Source organism: Rhea pennata, chromosome 4 (genome assembly GCF_028389875.1).
Source record: "Rhea pennata isolate bPtePen1 chromosome 4, bPtePen1.pri, whole genome shotgun sequence".
NCBI classification, from domain to species: domain Eukaryota; kingdom Metazoa; phylum Chordata; class Aves; order Rheiformes; family Rheidae; genus Rhea; species Rhea pennata.
This window is the reverse complement of record NC_084666.1, coordinates 66655879-66665408: the sequence shown is the minus strand read 5'-3', so window position 1 is coordinate 66665408 and position 9530 is coordinate 66655879. Positions and strand designations below refer to the sequence as shown.

General features: G+C 43.9%; 1 protein-coding gene across 1 annotated transcript; it reads right to left on the bottom strand.

Moving 5' to 3' along the window:
• Nucleotides 1–1143: 1143 nt before the first annotated feature.
• Nucleotides 1144–6717, bottom strand: LAMTOR3 (late endosomal/lysosomal adaptor, MAPK and MTOR activator 3). Its single transcript, XM_062574183.1, has 7 exons — nucleotides 6617–6717; nucleotides 6461–6509; nucleotides 6182–6216; nucleotides 5345–5403; nucleotides 4317–4450; nucleotides 3009–3072; nucleotides 1144–1982 (listed from the first exon to the last, which is right to left on the bottom strand). The coding sequence occupies exons 2-7, from the start codon at nucleotides 6467–6469 to the stop codon at nucleotides 1909–1911; spliced, it is 375 nt and encodes a 124-aa protein (XP_062430167.1). The 5' UTR covers nucleotides 6470–6509; nucleotides 6617–6717; the 3' UTR covers nucleotides 1144–1908.
• Nucleotides 6718–9530: the final 2813 nt, after the last annotated feature.

Sequence of the window (9530 nt, the reverse complement as noted above, 5' to 3'; positions counted from 1 at the left end):
AAGGGGAGAACAGTTTAACCCTGGAAGAAAAAGGAATCCAGACAGGACATAGGAATAGCATTTTATTTTAACTTAGAGATGCCAAATATTTTTTTTATACAGACTTTCTGAATGTCATTATAAAATTTGCAAGTCTTCTGTATGTGTAAAGTAAGCTTGTCCTTTTTTTCTTCCTTAAATATACAGCTTTAACATCTGTAATTTAATTAAAAAGCTTTGATGAGTTTGCATGAAATAAAGACAGCGTAAGGGAAGAGAGATCTGATATTCTTCAGCAGTATTGCTGTTCTGCGAAAACAGCTTGGAAATGAAGCTTGAAGCGTAGCCACAAAAGCAACCCTCCTTTCCGTACAAGCAAACTGTGTTACAAAACTTTAGAAGCAAGGTCAGCACACAGTGCCACCAGCTGAAGCCAGTACAGAGATGGTGCTTGTTTGGCCGACAGGATGTTAGACTAGTTGAACAGAAACTAATGAACAGCAAGAATAGACCCGAGATGGAATGTAACAGCGGTTTTGCCACATATGAGCACAGATGTCTTGGCACTCATATACCACTGACTTCTCTAATTATAAGCAACAGAAAGCCTAAGCCAGGAGCTCAGCTTAAATGCAAAAGGGTTGACTGACAAGTTATTCTCAGCAAGAGCTTTTAAGCCAAGAGTTCACAGCCCTCCTCTCCAGCAGGGCCCAAACACAGTCACCTCCTCCAGCCCCTCCGTCCTGAAGGATGGCAGGGTGTGTGTGTGTGGGGGGGTGCAGTGTCACCTCTCCCAGCTGGAAGCAGAGGTCTGCTCACAGCTCCCTCTTGGACCAGGGTGGAGAGGGAGGGCTTTGTTTCAGAGCTGAAAGAACTATGCTAGAGTCATGACAAAAGGTTTTGGGGGGTGCGATGGGGGCAAAGGACACGAGATTCATCCCCAGTGGCCTCACAAATAGGAAATCAGCCAAACATCAACTTCCACACCTGTACACTGACATAGGGCTTTGATACCATCTATAAGATCCGACCAAAAGACATGCTGGTTAGTTTTTAGCCTGACAGCTCCCAAGTTTTGTACAAGCAATTGACACCTGATCTCTGCACAGAAAATCTGATGTATTACATTAACGTTATGGCACAACAGAAAAACGGACCAGGCTCTGTCATTTAAAAATACTATATTTTATTTAGATTTATTTACTTAGGAAAACCAAGGGTAAATGAGCTGAGAGTCACCATTAATGAATGCACACAAAGAGTATGAAACATAAGAATGTCACACTTATATTACACAAAAACCCATGAAGTGAAAGATTGGGCACTAGGAAAACCCCTGAAGCAAAATCTTTTGTACAAACAGCTCTTGCATAGAAGCAGGATGCAGCTGACATGTAGATTAATAGAACTCCTTTTCCAAAGCATCACCAATCTGAGAAATATGGGGTATTTATTGATTGTACTGAGAAGTCACTGCGAGCAAACTTGCTTTCACAATATTATTTTTAAACCACATCTTTGATAGTATCTTGTAACCAATTAAATTGTTTTTCAGTATGTAGTGGTAACTAATCAGAGGATAAGTCCTGCTGTATGCCTAATTCTCTGTACAGCAAAGGACCTGCAGGTTGCTCATTTGAATCCATAGTATCATGCTGATATGGCTCAGCTGGCTGAGCTAAACTCCATGGGAGCTATTTTGGTGGTCTCTCCAGTACTGCACAATACAAGAAATGTGGCCTAAAATAACATCTATCTACAACACACTAGTAGATCATTTCAGATTCAGTACTATGTACAATTTATTCTTACTTAGTATACTAGGGAGATGTGGTATTTCTTCTGAGGTGTGTTACTCAACTGAGGATTATTGAATCTTTCTGCCCACTGGGTTGCAAAGAGATACTGAACTTTAGCTATGCCGTCAGGTTAGGAAACTTCAACAACCTGCCTCAGTTCTTCAAACAGGGGAGTGAGCTCCTTCTCTAAACTTACAATCAACCCTGAAAAAAGAAGACACAGAACATCCTGTCAGATGACCCACTGGAAAAGCTTCCCTCCAAAACCCACAGCTCCCTCCCCTTAAAAGGCACAGAAAGGGTCTCATGACATACAGAACACTTCATTCCATCTTACTGCTCCCTGTGGGAGAGGCAGAGGCAACTGATCCCAACAGCACCTCAAGGGTCCAGGGCCTGCTCCTAGGGGCGGCCCAAGGCACGGGCACCAGCAGGAGCAGACACACTGCAACTTGTACTTCTCCCCCTTCTCCATTAGGGCCCTGCTGTTTCCCAGAGATATCCAGGGCCAAACAGCTGTGCCAGAAATAAATCCCCTTTGCCCTCCTTCTCTCCCTCCCTCATTAGCCAATACCCTTGTGAGCAAATCCAGGTGCCTCGCTCAAGGGTTTGCCTGCCCAGAGAACTGAGAAGACGAAGCTGCATGTGTTACCACAGGACATAACCTGCCCTGCACTGGCTTCGTCGCTGCTGGTGGCAGTAACTGCCACTACTGATTTAGCAGGATACAGTTGTTTTCTCTGAAAACCAAGAGGGCACCTGTCCCAGAAGTCCAACCATTTAACAAGGGCAGGAAGTACAAGGCATAGAAGCCTGAAGGAGAGTAACTTAGAGATTGACAGATATATTTTTTCTTCTTTTTTTTTTTTAAAAAAAAAAAAAAAAAAAAAGATTTAGTCTATTTATGTGGCACTAATGGAAAACAACTGGTTAATACTATACTATCACTGCCAGTGCAGTGAGTTCTCTCACATAAGCAAGGATGAAGTCAAACACAGGAGATACAAGCTACTTTCTAACTGAGAGTAGCATCTCCAGCAAGTCATCAAGAACCTTCAGGAATTTTTACCTACGCATTTCCTTTTGGCCCCTCACAACACTCTTTCTGACAAAATTCATAGCAGGAGCAAAGTTCATATTCCTTCATAAATTCTGGTAATTTATCTGCAATTATTCAAACATCTGGGACTTAAAAAGGCCATAATATGTAAAACACATCTGAAGACATACCGGTGTTGGCATTGCTGCTAGCAATGAAACTTACTACCAAAGGCAAGCGATTGAACTGGACCACCTGCAAGGAAAAACAACATTCAGGGAACAGCCAAAATACCTTGTATGTCAAAGCTTTACTACATAAGCTCTTTCTGAAACAAGTAGCCTCCACAATTCAAAAGGCAAGTAGGAGTGAAAACCATAGAATTGGCTTTTAAGCATATCTTCTTAAGATTCCTAGTTAAAAACACCCCAGAGCTTCTACCACAGTACATGAAGCTGGTTCTTAGAAAGCCTGGCATTTCCTTCCCTCTCATTTTCTGTAGCATTATCTACTTGAAATAACTCAACTGCAAGAGCTACAGAGCACTCTATGGAGACCACACTTTCCATAGACATCAAGAGAGCAGATAGGAATCACAGGAATCATAGAATGGTAAGGTTGGATAGGACCTCTAGAGATCATCTAGTCCAACACTTAGCGTAGCCCGTATGGGGATTGAACCTTGGCATTAGCAGCACCACACTCTAACCAACTGACCTAAGCCTGCCCCCATAGGTTTATTGTTTTAAAATGCCACTCTGTGTAGAGCAGTATTCCTCCCTTCCTTAAATGAGTGGCTCACATGGTGAGCACAACAATATATTAGTAGTGTTGAGAATCAAAGCAATACGTGCCTTGTGTAAAATAATTCATCCAATCATTTATTTTGCACACAAAGCTGTATACTGCAGCCTAAACAGCTGGCCAGTTTACTGCAGCCATACTGAAAAGCTTGCAAGACCACTAGAACTTCAGAAGGAGCAGAAACTTATTGGATGACAGATTCCAGAACACAAATAAAATATCCACTTTGTAAAACCTGTGAATGGTATTTCAAAACTTTCTTTTTTTAAAGTCACACTTACAGCAAGATTAACTGTGAGAGAAGCTGGATGTGCTTATTTTAAGTTTTTTATAGGTGTCTCTGATCATAAACACACAAATATTTGTTTATAAAAAGAAAACATTAACCCATCATAATGAGTCCTGAAGGCCATTTAACAGCACCTGCAGCAAACAGCTGATTACTGTCTGTTCAAGAAAACACACCAGTTTCAATGAGCAAACCTTCCTTCTCAGGTTTGAGAAACACAAAAGCAGCTCAAAAAAGATTGCAAGAGTTTAGCTTAGCCAGCATTAAGTGGTATGAGAAATAAAATGTATATGAATACTTTAATAGCAGCCTACTAGAAATCTAGCACAGCTTAAACAACCTCCCCTCCCCCTTCTCAACATAGGAATTGCTATAGTCAGTAAGAACAAGCAACACTGTTCCTCACCTGGTATGTGTTGTAGTAACAGATGATACTTTTGTTTTTCGAAAGTCCTAGTTTACTGCCCTGATCTGTTGCAAGGGCAAAGGTGGACAGAAAGCCAGGTCTAAGTGCATGTTCTGGAGCATTATCATTGGCAACTGGAATAAAATACAACCATTTTTGTTTTTACATGGTATCTATGTCTACATTACAAATCCTTACCCAGCTTAGTGCTGTCCCAAATGTAGATTTGGTGTACAAGATGCATTATTTGTTCCCCAACATTTCTGCAACAACTAACTGCTCTGGGACAATCTTCAAAAGCAGTACATGGGTTAATATTCAGTAAGTGACCTGTGATCATTTCATCAGCACCCTTCCCAGCATTCCTAAGAAACATTCTTTTCCTTTGTGGTGTGCAGCCTGTGTTAATGCTGCTTTGGTTCAGCATCCCACACTGGCAAGCATTCATTTGCATGAAGGCTGGTAAAGGTGTGCAAAGTCTAGACATTTAAGTACTTTGAGACATAAACATCTGCAGGTACCTGAATCTTTGCATATTTAAACTATTCTACCTATATCTTAAACATGGACTGCAGAGATACAATACAAATGATGGTGCTGGAAAAAAAAAGTCACAAAAAACATGTAAGAGTCACGTGCAATTTCTTCTGGAAACAGATCAGTCAAGTCACTGTGCTAACAAAATACTGCTAAGCTCTCTCCTAGCATCTTATAACAACCTGCAAATGATTTTAAGACATAAACATCTTATAGCATTCCAACCATATTCACTGATGATGCAGAACAGGCCAATTCCTGCGGACTTCAATATCAGGAACATTGCATATACACAAACGGATGAAAAGACTAAATTAAAGAGGTACACAATTGACTGTTAAAGTAAAAATTTAATGCAAATCTTCAACCTCTGATATTCACAGACTCCAGATGTAAACGTAGAAGAGTCTGTTCTTCAGGAAAACTCCCCAACTGCCCTGGCGTTCAATCAAGAGCTCCTTTGCAGTGCACAGTGAGAAGCTGAAGTTTACCTTTGATAACAGGCACACCATCTCTGTCTGATACTACAATAGCATGAAGACCTTCAACGCTGCAGAAAATGAAGAAAATTTGAAAATGAAGAGTAATGAGTGGCAAAGAACTTTTTTTCTGCACAAACATGCAAGAATGCAAAGAAAGTAATATGGAAAAAATTGCTGCAATAAACTCTGCCTATTGTGAAACTGCTACTTAATTAGAATAGACTTGTAAAATAGACACTACTCAAGAACCATGGTCTCTTGAAAGAAGTTAAACGAGGAACGTAAAATAAAAATACTGAAAGTAGTGCGGAACTTTTAGCTTCAGAGAGAGGAACGTTACTGCAAAAAACTTCATTATTCAAGCAAGAGACTTTAGATAGCACACACAGTTACTAAGGGTAAGTTTTACTGCGTTTGCACGTACTCCCTGACTGCAGCTGTTCAATAATACTAATAATTTGCGATCACCAGAAAATGAGTTATCAGAGACTCTGAAACTGAGTCACACTAAGGGTGTTTTTCCCCCACTTCTCATTGAGAAGCCATGAAGCACACTTAAACTTCCTTTCAAACGCGCAAATACAAGGCCACGCTGGTTTCATCTAAAGGTACTTCCATCTCGTTTACACACCAAAGAGACGCGCTAACCTTCAGGTTCGCTACGTCCCCGACGAGCAAGGCAAACGCCGCGCAGACAGGCTCTGCCGCGGCTTAAAAGCGGCTTACACCAAGCCAGCCACGCTGCGCGGGTGCTTCCGAAAGCCATCGCGCTGCTACCTTCGCTGCACCGCAACACAACTAAGCAAACGCGGCGCTTTGCGAAACGCTCCGGCGCGGCGCGCTTACCTCGGCAGCTTCTTGTAGAGAAACCTCTTCAGGTCCTGAAGGGAGAGGCGGGCGTCAAGGCGCTTTTCCGCGGAAACCGCCCGCGGAAGCCGCTCAAACGGAGGCGACCCTCAGCCCTCGGCGACGCCGCCGCCCCTTCCCCGGCCGCCCGTGCGGCGGGCCCGGCTCCCCGCGGCGCGCGACGGCGGCCGTTAACGGCTGCCCGCGCGCCCAACCGCCGCCCCAACGGCGGCGCCCCTCTCCCCGCCGCCCGCGCGCCCGGTTGCGGCCCACACTTACGTCGGCCATGGCTCGGGGGCCTCCCGGCGCTGCTGCCACCTCCGCGGCCCTGCGCGACAACGCACAAGCGGTCACCGGCGCCGCGGCGGCCCCAGGAAGGGCGGGCGGCCCGGGGGAAGGGGCTGAGGGAGGGGGTGGGGGAAGCGCAGCGCTCACCTGCCTGCGCGGCCGCCGCCGCCACTTCCCCTTTAAGCCGCTATCGCGTGACGGCGCGGCCGCCACAGCCCCGGAAGCGCGTCCCCGCCGCGGCAGCGCCACATTCGTCCCGCTGACAGCTACCGAGCATGCGCGGCCCCGGCGCGGCTACGGCGCGCCGGCGGGGCCAAACGCGGCGGCGGCGGCAGGAGATGAAGCGCGTTTCCCGTCGGGGGAGCCCTTTGGCTGCACCCGCTTTCCCCGGTGCAAGAATACTGAATTTTCCCGGGGGTCTCCTGCGCTAAAAGGCTGAGTAGCCCCTTTCGCCGGGGTTTTTAAAGGGACTTCAAGCTCAGGCACAGGCTCCCAAATATTGCCAGCAGCGCCAGCAACGTGCCGCACGCCGAGAATGCCACGTACTGGCGGAGAAATGCTACTGCACGTCGTGAGCTTGCTCAGGAAAACGGGCCTCGCTTCACCTCGGGAACCGCCCTGCCAGGGAAACACCCCGCTCACCAGAAAAAAAAACCGCACTTTCTTTTAAAGAGAATCGCCTCCAGAGCTGTCAGAGTTGGCCGGGTAGTTTTCACTGTCTGCACTGTGCGAACTTACAGCAAAAATATATAAAACAATCAGAATTGGCGATATTAGCCGGAAAAAATCTGTACACCTATACACGTGTGTGCACCGTATTCACAGTGGCCCCGAGACCAGTGAACCTTGGAATCTGAAAGAAACTATATACCGACCAAGGAAATTATACATGCAAAGGCCTTTAAAAAACACGCTTTGCATAATCCTAAATATAAGGACTTTTTAAAAAAAATCATGCTTAGAAGAAATCAGACACATTGGAATAAATTCCTATCATTAGCAGTGACGATAAAACTGAGAAGGGAGTCTGAAATCTCAAATTTTCTCTGTAAGGATTACAAAATTCAGCTAAGAAGCTACTGCAAGATTACCAGCTACTTTTCACCAGCCAGATCAGCACTTTTTTTTTTTTTCCTCTCCAGCAGCTTTTCCTCCTACGATTGCTTGGTCGATTTACCTATTTCACCATCTGGGCAGAAAAAGCATTTCTGTGGCAGCAGCAGATTTAACTAGAGGAAGGGAAGGAACCTGGTGCTTTTCTGTGAGCACAAGTGGCTGTAACCTGAATTGCGATCCCCAAAGCCCCTTGGGCTTTTCCCGTCCAATGCATGAGGCTCCAGCTGTTTAATTCAGTTTAGGACACTGATGACAACTCCAGACAAGATGCTGCACAAGTTTCAATGAAAACAGAATTAAAACATAAACAACTATTGTCTGCAATCAGCTACTTTGGGAAGTTTGGCTATTTTCATAGAAATCAGATGTTTCTTCTCTTGTGGTCAACAACAAGCAAAACCAAGAGTTCTGTTTTTCCACTAAGCATCACAGCTCATCTTCTAGGAAGACTTGTGAAAATAGAACAGTTTTGGAAAATCCCCCTCATGCATTTAAGGATCAAAAAATGAAATGTCCATTTCTGCTTAGCCTAGTTACATCTAGTTTTACTTTTCCAAAGATGCTCATGTCCTGTAAATGTACTCCTACTTTTGGATCTAGTCCCTCGAGCCATGCACCTGCAGACTAGTAATGTAACAAACTAAGGTGAGGAAACAAGGAAGATTCATCCACTAGATGCTCACCGAGTGAAAATGGTAACTGTGTATCTATGTTAAAACTCCCCTTGTATCAGAATCTAGGATCATAGCAGTAGATTTCAAACAGTGTTGCGCATCTGACAGTGCTCCTTCTCTTGAAGAGAGCTGCTGCACACTGAGCACTGATGAGATTTTGTCTGGATACCAATACTAGAGCTTCAGAATAATAAAGAAGATGCTCAGCTGAAACTTGCTCATTTCTGAACATACAGGTCTTGTGAGGTCTACAAAAAAAACCCAGAATAACCAGATACAAGTCAATTTTGCAAATCACAGAGGAAAAGCTCTATAAAAAAAAGGCAGATCTCTATGAGAATCTATGCCTCTTCCTAAATACAGGATGTAGCAATTTGGTAAGGGACTTGGTCATACTAGAGTAACACTTAAGGAGCTCCCCATAAAATTCTCGTATGTGAGCATCTGGTAGTATTTTGAAAATGTCACATGCAAAAACCTTGGTTCACTCATTTATTTAAAATATTTCTTACCATACACTAAAAATGTAGCAAGAGAGTTGTTAAAATTTGGTGGCATTATCCTAAACGATTCATTCTACTTTTCTCTGTTACACTGAGTACTCACTGAGAGCTATGCAGGAGCATCTATGGGATGACTCCTGCATTTTAAAGTTAACAGGCATCTTGTCTCCAGTTCCAGTGACAGCCTATGTACACATAGAGTCGGTGCTTGCAAACTCAGCCCTGAAGGGAGAAATATATTTTGCATGAAGAACTGTAGCACCATAACTAAATATTACATCTTAATACGACTTCTGAAAATCCTGAGAAATCTGACACTCAGGCTTAATCCTTGCCAGACTGGGAAGTCTCACTTGTCCCAGAGAATAGATACATGGGGAGGAGGGTTTATAATGGCATATTTATTTCCCATATTTATTACATTTGTACTGTTTGCTCTGAAAAATAGCTAGATCACACTTCAAATATGGCACTGCTGATAATGTTTTATATTTGTTATGGGGTACCTTTTGTCCAGGCTCCCCACTGTGGTTAAAAAGGACCATGGGGAAAACAAAGGCCGGAGGTGAGTGATGCTTGCAAGGTTATAGTAAATTCATGGTAAAATAGCAATACAAGCCAGGGCCTGCCAGTCATCTGACTGCAGTCATCATGAATCATCATGACCAAGCTTCCTCTGGCAAAACTGACCATGGTCTATTGACCAGATCTAAACAATTGGGAAGCTAGTACTTGTAAATTACAGTTTCAGGAATTTGTATATTGACT

Coding starts and splice junctions, on each gene's coding strand:
- LAMTOR3 (XM_062574183.1), bottom strand. Junction 4,451..5,344: donor TGGTGTGCCTGTTATCAAAG/GTAAACTTCAGC, acceptor ATTTTATTCCAG/TTGCCAATGATAATGCTCCA. Junction 3,073..4,316: donor GTTACTACAACACATACCAG/GTGAGGAACAGT, acceptor TTTTCCTTGCAG/GTGGTCCAGTTCAATCGCTT.